This window comes from Ricinus communis, chromosome 5, assembly GCF_019578655.1.
Source record: "Ricinus communis isolate WT05 ecotype wild-type chromosome 5, ASM1957865v1, whole genome shotgun sequence".
Classification (NCBI taxonomy): Eukaryota; Viridiplantae; Streptophyta; class Magnoliopsida; order Malpighiales; family Euphorbiaceae; genus Ricinus; species Ricinus communis.
The window spans coordinates 3,700,087-3,713,554 of record NC_063260.1 but is presented as its reverse complement, the minus strand read 5'-3'; the positions used below and the strand labels follow the sequence as shown (position 1 = coordinate 3,713,554).

Here is a 13,468-nt window from a genome sequence, read left to right as displayed (position 1 = left end):
TATGCTCTTTTCTTATAACTAAAAATTATTTTATAATAAAGAAATAGAAGAAATAGAATTTTAATTGCTATAATTATAATAACATGAGTAATATTATCATATCTTGAATGTTTGTTTAGATGGGCAAATTATGTACATCATGTACATGGGCCAAAACTCATGAATTTTACATATGATACATGTGTGCAATTTTATTTTTTTATTTGAATATTTTGTTGCTCTATCTATAGTTTTGTAAGTATACGCGACAATGTCCATCACCAAGTTCCAATTATATAAGATATGCATGTTTTGGATGTAATTTTGTTGTTGTTTTATTTTGTTTGTAATACTTACAATTAAAATTATTTTTTTTTTCAGTATTAAGAGAGCTAAAAATATATTAATTTTCTTAAGAAAAACATTATAGTAATGATTGAGTTTTTTTTTATTTGTTTAGTTCTTCTAACTAAGATTATATTAATTATTATTCTAAGAAAAATTACATTAATGGTTAAGTTTTTGTATTTATTTGATTCTTTTAATAATAGGTTTAGTATCATAAATATTAATATAAAAATAAAAAAATTATTATTTTTGCAATTATTTATAAATTTTAACATTTTTATGAGTATTTTTTAAATGATTTTTAAGGATAATTTTATATTTTTATAAAATATCATATATGTATTTTTATATGAAATTAAATCTTCATTGTTAAGTATATCCATATTTGATAAATTGTAGGTTGATTAACTATAAGTTATAAGTTCATTGGTAGTGCGATGTAGTTCCATTGATTTATATTTGACAAGTTGTAGGTTCATTAAACATATATTGTAGGTTCATTGATAGTATAGTGTAAGTTCATTGAAAATTTACTATTAAATATTGTTACAAGTAACAATATCATTAAGTATTATTTATAAGTTCATTAAATATAAGATGTAGATTTATCATTTGTGAACTGTAAATTCATTGGTTAATATATGCTCTTGTTTTTTACATTTTAAATTTCTAAACTGTAATATATGAAGTTCAAGTGTACATATGATAAATTTATAATTTATAATTTATGAATCTTTCATGTTTAATCTATGAACTTGTATTTTTCTAAAGAATTTCTAAGCTTTTATATATAAATCTCAAGTACACGTATAATGAATCTATAATTTATAATTTATGAACTTGTTAAACCTGTAGTTTTATATTGATGTTTATAGTTTTTATTGATGTATTTGTGTTCATAACCTATGATTGTATTTCATTATTTTTAATTATGAATAAAAAATTATTAATTTTGATATTTCATTATTATTCTTAAATTAAAATATTATTATACAATGATTAAATATAATTTAAATTTAAACTTTGTGAGGTAAAATGTAATATACTTAAAATATAAATATATACTAAAATATGATTAAATATTATATCTTAATAGAAAAATTGAATCATTAATTGAGTTTCATTTTAATATATAATATTTTAATATAAAAAAAGCTAATATATTATTCAAAGATAAATTTAGTATTGTAATAAAGGAGAAATATAAAGTTTGCTGAAAATCCAACATAAAAAAATATAATAACAAATTATTAATAATATAATAAAAAAGTAAAGAAATGTGATATAATAGAAAGAAAAGTAGTGTTTGTATAGGGCATCAACCTCTAACATTTAAAACAAAACACAGAAAGACCTCGAACCTGTGTTGCGCGCTTGGTGCATAATAAATCATGGACAAAGGTTCATGATATAACAATTCAATGTAATGTGATGAGTTGGTTATTAATTATATATTTATATTTATCAATTTATAGCATGGGTTAGTCTTTTTATCTTTTAAATTTTGAACCTAAAAATCAACAAGTCACATACTAAGTATAGTAATTGATGACTAAGGCATATTGACAAGGAAAGTCCTACCACGGTACGGTTTCACTTATCTTATAAAGAAAAAGAGAGTCCTATTATGATACAGTTTTACCTATGTTGTAAAGAGAAGGAGAGTTCTATCACACTACGAGCCCACCTATTTTGCAAAGAGAATGAGAGTTCTATCATGACACAATCCCGCCTATCTTATAAAGTAAATATAGTTGTATTAGGATTCAACTCACTTAAAATCTAGAGAAGTCTAAATACGAGTAGGAGTAAGATAAATGAATGAGGTAATTCACCTCACCTTACATCACCAAAGTAATCATCTAACTTAACCGTTAGAGTGAGTATTGAATTACCGATCCGATAATCCCTCTAACCCTTTATTTTTGCAGAATCAAACTAGAAAACTCGGTAAACGATCTATTAATTTCTTTGCGGAGTCATCAATAATTATATCAAATTATCAATCAATTTTTTTATTAATTAATATAATATTAAAATACTATTTTTTAAAATAAAAATTATTGATTGATAAATTAATTATATATTTATATAAAAAAACTACACAACAACAAAATTGTCTAGTTGCAAAAGATAAATATACATGTAAAAAAATTTATGTGTTAGGGTGTATATATATATATATATATAAAAGATCTGGAGATAAGATGAACCAACATTAAAGAAACGTATGTTGGGGAGGAGGGATTCCAAATTCATTGCAAAATATAATTAGAAAGAACACATCTCCATAAAACAAGGAAATGGAATAACATTTTTATTTCAATGCCAATGCCAGCTTCGGTTTCTGTAGTTTTCTTGTCTGAGAAATATTAAAACATACATGTGGATGACGATCTTTATCGGGCTTACAAAAGATTACTTGAAAAATGTCTTGGATGACCATTCAACAATTCCATCTTTACTTCCATCTAAACTTGATTTACCAGAAAAGTACAAATGATACTACAAAAGGGCCTTTTTTTTTTTTGACTTTTTGTTTATTAATTAGATGTCTTCTATGATCGATACTCCTTACATATCTTAAATTACTGTATGGTTCAGTTCATAAATGAGTTTGCTTTTCAGCTTAGAGAATCCCATGTTCTAAAAAAAAAATACAAAATATTAAAAGGGTTATAAACGATAAAATATTATTAGTAAATAGCATTTCAATATTTTAGTAATGGGTGGATTTAAGTCTTGTAAAACCTAAATTAATATTAATTTAAATTTATAGTAATAAATTCTACATTTCTTCCATTCATTAATCACTTTCAATCTATTTTAAGATTTACTATAATTAGAATAGATTAGGGTCAGTATTTTTTTGCTCTTTTATTTTGATATTTTCAGTCTGATTGTCTGTCTGCTAAAAAAGAAAAGGATTTTTTTTTTTTGAAATTAATGTAGCCTTAATATAAATCATGAACATCAATTTAATAATATAAGAGAAAAACGTACTTTATAAAAAAGACAAAAAGGATTAACAGAGCAAGCAAAGGAAACAAAACACAGAACTGTCAAATATGTCTTAAAACATCATATAAAATTCATAGATGTCAAGAACATGCCAACTAAAGGAGCAGAAGATGAAAAGAATGAGAGGTTGTTCTATCTAAAGCCTTACTTCCAATCCGAGTTTCGTAATACTCTTTGTTTTGCCATGTTTCTGCAATATTGTTTGCCTCTTTATTTGTATGTCTTATTGACACAGTAGTGGTAGCTTGCAGGAGATTGTCTATTTCATTAGATTACACCCCTTATTTGCCACGGCGAGTGATGCAATTCCCCATTAACCCAACTAACCCCTATTTTTGAATGTGATTCTAATAGTTAAATTTAATAGTCTATTTAGTGTTATTTGAAATTTTACCTCAATTTTTATTATATATATTCTCTTTTTAATACTCGTTGTTATATTCTCTTTTAAAACTCTTTGTTATATTCTTTTTTAAATGTTTTATTTTTACTAGTTAATACTTAATACTCTTTTTAGTTCATTTGAAGGCACAACATTTTATATTTCTCTTCATTTTCAAACTCTTTGTTATAATTTTTTTTACTCGTGATAATTAATTTTTATTGATTAATTAATCATTTTTATTTTTAATGGTCATATATATTTATTTCCATTCATTCTTTTTCTCATTTTATTCTATCTCACACATTTTTTTTACTTTTTTTAATTAAAAAAGATTATCATATTAACGATTATTAAGAAGTAATTACATTTAAAAGTGATGATAATATTTTAAAATTTTACTATTATTTTTGAAATTAGTACTTTTACTTTTAATCTAGTTTATAAAGAAGTAGTGATGAAAAGAATGCCATACTTTTATTATGCTTCCTCTATTTTGAATTAGAGATGATCAAAAGTGGCTTTTAATAAGGCTTTACTAATATAACTAATTAGGGCGGACTCTAATCTAATTTATAATGAAGTAGTGATGAGAAAAATGCCATATTTTTATTATGCTTCTTGTATTTTGAATTAGAGATTATCAAAACAAAAGTGACTTTTTTTTTGCTTAAAAACAAAAGTGACTTTTAATAAGGGGTTAGTAATATAACTAATCAAAATGAGTAAATTGCTTGGTTGGTGTTTTTTTTTTTAATTTCTATAAAATTGAAATTAATATTTTAACTTTTTCTTTTTGCTGATATGGCATTTAGAAATATTCTTAATTATTTTGCTACATCAACATCAACAGTATCAATTCATTAATAACTTATTTTACTAAATAAGTGAAATCTATCTCTAAAATTTTTTATAAAATATACATATTTAGAGGTGAGTTCTACATACTTAGTAAGATAAGTTATTACTAAATTGTCATTGCTAATATGAAAAATCAATTAAAAATATCTTATTTGCAAACGTCATTTCAACAAAAAAATAAACAGAAAAAGTTACGTTGGTAAAAAATAATAATTTAAATATCAATACCAATTAAATACTAAGTCCAAATATTTGAAACCAACAATAATGCTTGCATCTATAATTAAAGTGGAATGATATACATACATATTTTGTGGCATATATATTTGTAAGTGGTATTTTTCTTCTTTTAATTACCTTTCATATTCCATTGGTCCTTCGTCATCAGACTTTCCCCTATGCATTACACAGTAATCCATCTTTTACATGTTTCAATGCACCAGACTTGTTGCTTTGTTAGAATGAGGAAAGGATGTATGTAAAATATATCATCTTTGTACTCCACTCTTTTCAGAACCAAAATTCATTATTCTCAATGGTAAAAATTATATACGCCAAGAAAACATGGGAAGAGAACAAAAAAAGAGAGAGATTCAACTAAGGTATGCTAATTTTTATAGTAATTTACGTTGCGTTTCATTAAAATTTATAAAATTTATTTATAAATTTAAAATTTATATATTTTAAATGAAATGAAAGTTAATTTAGAATTTTATATAATTAAATTAGTTATATTTAAACTAAATTTTAAGAAATAGATAAAATTTAAATTCTATACTAGTAAGTCAATGTATTCCATAATATTAAAATTTCACTTTCAACTTTATCATTTTTTTTCTTTTCTTTTATGTCTTTCTCAGCAAACGAAATGAACTCTTTTATGGATTTCAACGATCATAATATTAGTATTAATATATATTAGTTTATCAAAGTAATAATATCAGCTATGCAACGTACGGGTAAACAACTAGTATATATTAATTTTGAGATCTAAAATATTTTTGATACGTGTGCTTTTGACAAATAATTTTTTTATTTTGACACGTAGGATTCAAGCTTATGTGTATTTTTATAGTTTTTTCTATTAATTTATTGATTAATAAATTACATTCCTAATTAAACACTGACTCTAATCCTAAAAAATAATTTTTTAATTATATTTTAATATTATATTAATTAATAAATAGTTTTCTAATTAGATAATGATACTAATTCTATTCTAAGAAATAATATATTAATTCTATTTTAAATTGTATTAACTAATTCTCTAATTAGATAATAATTCTAATTCTAAAAATTAATATTTTAAATTATCTTTAATAATTAATTACTTTTTAATTTTAAAAAATAGTAATATGAATTATATTGATAGTATTAATTTATATAATACTACAATTAATTATTAAATATTTTTAAAATTATTTCTATATTATTGCATTAATAAAATTTTAAAAAAATTAAAAAAGACATTTAAAAATAGTTAGTATGCTATTATCTTTAAGATATTATAAATTAATATTAAATATAAAAATTTTATTAAATTATATCTGATTTTATAATTAAAATATTAATAACAGCAGTGCAACACACATGTAAATGACTAGTTTTATATTTCATTTTAAAAAGATCGGATATATGAGTCATTTATTTTATAATAAAAAAAAAAACTGAATTTACTAGTCAAGATTAACAATTCTATATGACATAAATGGGATTACCCCTAAAGCACGTTTTTTTTTTCTTTCTTTAGAAACAAAAATTAGAAGATCATACTCAGCAGATGTGAGAAATTCTTGGCGATACTGAACATTTTGGAAGATAGAATTTTTCAATATTCTAGTTGATCACCATGATGACTCGCAATACCAATCACGAGTTGGTTGCAAAGAACAATTTCTATAACAAAGCTTGAATCGACTAATGTACACACCAAGCATGGAATTAATGTAACACAGAGAACATAACAGCTATGATATATATAGCAATAATCCACGTGCTGAAGCAAGAAGGAAAGACTACAGGAAACACCCCAAGAAAAAAGGAAAAAAAGAAAACTCATAGTCTTAATGGGTCCAGCTTCTTGGAAATTAAAGTATAAAGATTGTAGAAACTATATAGGAATCTTGAAAGACGTGGGATGGCTAAAGATCCGGCGAAGCCTTCGCTTCTCTCTGCATGCACTTCTGAACTCATCCCTCTTCTTCTTCTTCTTCTTCTTCCATTTTATTCACTTCTGCCAGCTAACGATCCCAATGCACAGATAAAATATATCTTCATTTTATAATAGTTTGTTTTTAGTTGTTATTATTATTATTTAAAGTTATATGGTAAGGGTATTTAAGATTTAATACTCTTTCAAGACATTGGTATTCACTATTATCTTTTAAAATAATTGAAGAATTAAACATTTTAAGATAATTGTGTAGTTGTTTTTATATACATAATTATAGTGGTTAGACTTTTTAACCAGCCTAGCTCGATCCCATAGTTTAATTGTCACCAGCCTTATTTGAGGATTTGCCATCAAATATTTAATAAGCATTAAATATTAAACTATTATTTTTTCAGTCTTCTACAAATAGGCTTTGTTCATATCCCTACTTGTCCTTCAACTAGACACGAGTAGTAATATCTTAAATTCCACTTCATTCTTTTCCTTTGGGATGGCACTTGCTAAAGACCGTATCGGTTCAGTTCAAACTTGCGCCTACAATGGAAATTTGATGGGCGATCTTTCCTCTTTAGATCCTTATACATTTGATGGAAAACACAAATTGGTTCCTGAAGAAGGAGAAAGCAATATCAAGAACTTAGCCATGAGCCATTCTTATTCTTCTTCTCTTGGCAGTCCAAGTAGTGCTAATTCTAATGAATTCCTGTTTCATTCTGCAAGGCATCAAGCTCATGAAGGAGCTCATTCGTTGATCAATTTTCGAGGCGGGTATGATGGTTTCTTACATGGCAATGGATCTTTGCTTAGCTTTGAGCAAAACAATAAGGTTTCCTCACAAACTAGTAGTGGTCTGAAAGAAGATTACTCAACCTGGGAGGTGGATTTCAACTGCAATTACCAGTGGAATCAAATGAATCCAAAGTCTAGTGCAGACCCTCGTTTGGTTGAGAATATTAATTGCTTTCATACAGCTAGTAATTTCAATTCCATTGACAATTCTGAAAAGGAAGATCCTGGGGATTGGCTATACTCTGAAGGGACTATAATTACGGATCACAGCATTCAAGAACCTGGAACACAAGATGCAAACTTCCATAAGCGTCCACATATGGTATTTTCTGTTTTTCTCCCCTTTCAAATTCTCTGTCATGATCATAATCATCAGTGTTATGACGAAAGTCAAGAACTTTTTAATATTTAACTTTTGGGTTACAGGGAGAGAGTACGCAAGCTGTGAAGAAGCAGTGCAACAGTGCAACTAAGAAGCAAAAACCCAAGACGTCTCCATCTAAAGATCCACAGAGTATTGCAGCCAAGGTTTGATTTACAATTAAGCCAATTGAACTGTGTGCTTTTTAAGAAATGAAAGATGGTTTCAAGATTATGGAAAATCGACATGGAATTTAGATTTTCTGACGGGGTAATGTTTGTCTTCTTAGAATCGAAGAGAGCGGATTAGCGAACGGCTGAAGATATTGCAGGAGCTTGTGCCAAATGGCTCAAAGGTAGCTAGATTTTGTTGCTATAATAAATTATTGTTTCTTTTTTTCTATTCTTCTTTATTTCTGATCATGTCTTCTCATTCTTGATTATGTTTTGCGTAGGTTGATTTGGTTACCATGTTAGAGAAAGCCATTAGTTATGTCAAGTTTCTTCAATTGCAAGTAAAGGTAATGACCAATAACAGAATCTTTGTTTTTTCTTTTTTTCTGAAATTAGTGAAGTTTGAATCCTAGCCTCAATTCCTGATATAGTCTCAACTTAACACTAGTATAAGGCACCACTTTAAAATTTTGTTTCTTTTTCCATCATGTAAGCGCCTTAAGAAAAAAAACAAGGTCCTAATTTGAATTAAGCTAATGTATGACAATCATATCTTTTCATGTATTTCTTGCCTTAGGTTTTAGCTACGGATGAATTTTGGCCGGTTCAAGGTGGCAAAGTTCCTGATGTTTCTCAAGTAAAGGAAGCCATTGATGCCATTCTTTCATCTCAGAAAGACAGGAACTCAAGTTCAAGCTCAAAGTAATTCTTTTAGTAACAATCTAAGAAGATGATAATGATGATGAAGAAGAAGAAGAACACAATAATATAATGTGAAAACAACTTCTCAAAGCAAGGAGAAAAGGGCTTTGTTTTGGAAGTTATCGATATTTGATTAAGAAACAAAATCTGAATAGATAATTATTTGTTTTGTTTTCATCGATCTGAAGATCTTGTAAAACTAATTTATATTTTCATGATGCAATGAAAATTCAGAATGCAAAATACTGTAACATCTTCTTTCAATTCTTTTTCATTCTTTTATGCTATTTAAGGTTGCTAGCTACCCTTTAGATCTGGAAATATATTATATAGATTGAAATTTATCACGTCAATTATAAAAGCAAATCAAACAGTTAGAATGTTATCCTTTTCTTTTTTCACTTTGAAGAAAGACATTTGACAAGCAATTCAGATGTTACATGAAATCCATTACAGGAGATATTATTATTGGAATAGAGATTTTGATTTAAAATGAATGTTTGAATTTAAAACTCATTAAACTTAAATTATGTTTTTGGTATAAGTATAACTAAGCCTACTTTGCTGACCAATCTGAACATAAATTTAATATATACATGCAATACCATATGAACAATAATAAAAAGATTATTAAAACAGGACTCAACATATGTGCCCTCATGCAGGCTAAGTATATATAATAATTGAGAAGGAAGATAATGTTAAAATATTATCCAAGTTTGACTTAATGAGTTTTCAAAATTGAAGCTGCCAAAAATTGGATAAATACCAGATATTTATTTGATGTAAGAAGACACTTATTCAGAATTAAATCAGAAAGAAATTTAAATTACTTGAATCTCTCTCTCCTTTCCCCTTTAGAGAATTAGGTTTATGGAGATGGGTTTCATCAGAAATAGACTTTAATGATATTACTTAGTTTGAAATTGTTCTTCAGTTAAAACTCAATACAACTCATTCAATTGCTGGGGATTTTTTTCCCCTTTTATAGAATTAAGTTCATGGAAATTGGTTCCAACAACAATAGACTTCAAAAATTCATTTGAAGTCTTGAATTCAGAATTATTTGAAACAATATAAACACTTATACTAATTGTATGTTTTAATTAACTGATATAATTCTTTTCAAAATAAACACCATGAGGCTGCAATCTCATTGCTCGACTTTTATAATAATCCATCATTTTTTATAAAAAAAAACATTATGGATTTTGAACATCTTTACGTTCTAGATTGGAAATTAAAACTTTAAAAAATGAGAAATTCTAAAGAGTGAGAAATATTTAAAATTTATAGATTTACACCTTTTTTTACTTGTCAAATAAGTTAACTCATAGATTTTATAAGAATTCTTATTTGAAGTATCTCAATTCAAACGAGGCTTTAAGATAAATATAACTGCATATATTACTCCATTCATTTCATATTAACAGTCGTTTTTTAGTAGCTCACTTAGATTAAGAAAGTTTTTAATAGGCTTAATTATAAAAAAAATAGCTAAATTAGAATAAATTTCCCTTCTATATTGTAAAATTTATTATACCTATTTCAAGATAAGGAAATACATGTTATGCTGATTATATAAAAGTGACAGATAATTAATATGAAATTGATGAACTATATAAGCTACACATACGCACATAAACATAGAGTAAGTACATTCGTAGTCATGCATGTATATTACAATTAGATTAATGAGACAGAATAATGATAAATTCTATTAATAATAAATTATGTATTATATAGAGATTAGAAATGTAGGCAATTAAGGACTACATACACAACCTGATTTTCAGGGAATGATAGTACAAGCTGTTAAGCATGCAATTGCACAACATGATATGATGAGCTTATAGAATAGAATAGCAAAGGAAAGAATGGCAGAGTGGATTTTAAACCCTATATATAATTACTCAACAAGCTTAACACAACTGAAAATTGGAATTTTCTATCTTCTTGAAAAATCAGCATTCTTTATTATTATTATTATTATTATTTTGAAAATTAAATGGCTTTGCATGCGATTTAAATTCGAGATTTCACAGCTTTCTCCGAGACAACTTTAATACTAATCGAGTTGCGCTTGATTGATAGTAAATTGGTATATCTTAATAGAGAAAAATAGAATAATTATTTTATATTGGTAAGTTTTTGGTATGACCATCTTTTATATGGACTAGCCTGCAATGAGTTGTTATCTGCAAACTGCAATGATACATTTTCCTTTTTCTTCTTTAAACTCAAAGATGAGAGGAAGGGGACCATTAGGCACGTGTTGTTTTTTAATAACCATCACATGGTTAATCACATGTTTCGTTCCCATATAAAACGGTATTCAGACATCCCAAATTAAATGAACCACCAAACCTATGTATATGCTCTTATGGTTAAGTTAAATTATAACTCAATTGCTTCTTATTTTTATTAATTTTAAATAATTAAATATATGTCAATTATCTAATTTTAAAATATAAAACACTCATATATATATATATATATATATATATATATATATATATATATATATAATACCCGCTATAGATAAAATTATCCGAGCATTTAGAACTGCATCATTGTATTTCTATATGCATTTAAAACTTCAGAAATATATATTCACTATGAAAATCAAACTATGAAATAATATTATTGGGATTAAATAATATTACTAATTATCGCATTGACATTTGTTCAAATATAAAATAAAATTCTATTAAAAAATATATTTTCTAAAAAATAATTTCTTTTTCTTTTTTCTCCTATATATCCTTTGATTTGCATTATTCTAATTTGCTGGATCCTTAATCAAAGTTATTAATTAATGTGAAAGAATCTGTCAATAGTAATGGAATTCCATGCCAGATTAATTACAAAGAAGGATATGTTTGTCTCCAAAATCACCCAAAAGCATCCAAAATTCTCATGTTCCCCTAATGGGGTAATCCGTATTTGTTAATTACTTATCCTTCTGACTTGCACTTAACAAGATAAGATCTAGTACTGTTGTCCCTACTTAAAATATTGTAGAATACAAAATTCAGCCAATAATTATTAATGGTTCCATCCTTGCAATATTTACAATCATTATTACCAGTTTTACAGCTTGATCATAAAACTGTAGCCTAATTTGAAAATGATTATTTATGTAATTCAACGTTTATCAACTATTTTATATTGTTAGGGAGTGATTTAATTACACAAATAATTAAGGTAAAAGTAGGATAAAATAATCATAAGAATAATGGCAATCATCAACTTCAGCATTTTGTCTACTTATGAGATAAGAAGGTAAGGTTTAACAATTCTTTTGATTTACACAACGAATCTTTTTCTCTTTCCCCTTATTTTGGTTATATAGTTCCCAAGTTCTGTAATTTTCTCGATATGGTAGAAATTAAATTGCTCATTATCAAACTTAAATTGAAATGTCAAATTAAGAGAATATATCATTAAGTCACTTGTTAATTACTTGATTTGATTTGATATTTTATGGAATAATAATATAAATGTTTACTGAGTTTCCTAATTAGTTCCATTTTAGTTAAAAAAAATTATTTTATTTTATTTCAGTCATCCAATTTAATTTTATTTTAATTTAATCACTTCATAAATAAAAAATTGACCAATAATAAAAACAATCAATAAGAAAAAAGTAACTAAGAAAGAAGATTATGACATGTCAATTTCTTATTCGCAAGATGACTAAATCGCAATCAAAATTAAAATTGAATGATTAAAATGAAACAAATTAAAATTTCATAATGAAAGTGAAACTAAATACAAAATTCAGTGACCATTTATATCATCATTCCCATATCTATGAATGAATATTTCAGTTATTCCATTTCTTTTTACCATAACTTAAATTACGTCAATGTATTCTGCTAAGACCCTTTTAGTACCTTAATCAACAATGTGGGAAATGTAAGTTATAATGGTTTTATTTTATCAGTTTCATATGCACATACTAACTAAAATTTTCAAATCATTTGATTTTGAGATAATGTTTAGGTTTTATTAGACAAGAAAATAATTGGGAAGTATAAAAAAACGTTACCAGAATTGTTGTTGTGAGAAACAATTTGGGGCAGCCAAATCATCTAAAGGAATATTTCTTATATGACATTGAAGATTCTTCATGCGACTTTGCTCTCTCCTTATTCGATCAATATAATCGATTATTCGATAAAATTATTTACGCATATAATATTTTATGTTTCTCTTATTTAGCATAGTCGATTATTCAATGATAATGAATATATAGACAGTGCTTAACGTATGGAATAAAAATTAAAAATTCATAATAAAGGAAGTTTACAATCTATATAAGAATGTATACAAGCTGTTAAGCATCTACGTGCACATGAACATTGAGCAATAGGGAAATTGAAGTACACGTACTCTATTAAAATTCTTCAAAGAATCATGTGATAAGAGAGAATGGCAGCAGGGTGGAATTTCTAATGTTGTTGTGTTTCTTCTTTTTCTTTTTTATTCTTAATCACGTTGAATTTCCCAAGATTTTTACTCAAAATAAAAATGGATCAGTCATGCTATTAGAATTAAGCATTATTTCATTTAAACTCTACATATATCTAGAGTTAATCTATAACGTCTCGAGCAGACTTTTATGAGCGGCAAGACACTATCTTAATGGTTTTAACATAGTTGTATATCCAAGA

General features: G+C 25.9%; 1 protein-coding gene across 1 annotated transcript; it reads left to right on the top strand.

The window, feature by feature from the left end:
• Nucleotides 1–7,210: 7,210 nt before the first annotated feature.
• On the top strand, nt 7,211–9,040 carry LOC8262354 (transcription factor RHD6). Its single transcript, XM_002532424.3, has 5 exons — nt 7,211–7,875; nt 7,980–8,081; nt 8,204–8,269; nt 8,369–8,434; nt 8,665–9,040. The coding sequence occupies exons 1-5, from the start codon at nt 7,255–7,257 to the stop codon at nt 8,791–8,793; spliced, it is 984 nt and encodes a 327-aa protein (XP_002532470.2). The 5' UTR covers nt 7,211–7,254; the 3' UTR covers nt 8,794–9,040.
• The last annotated feature ends 4,428 nt before the right edge of the window (nt 9,041–13,468 follow it).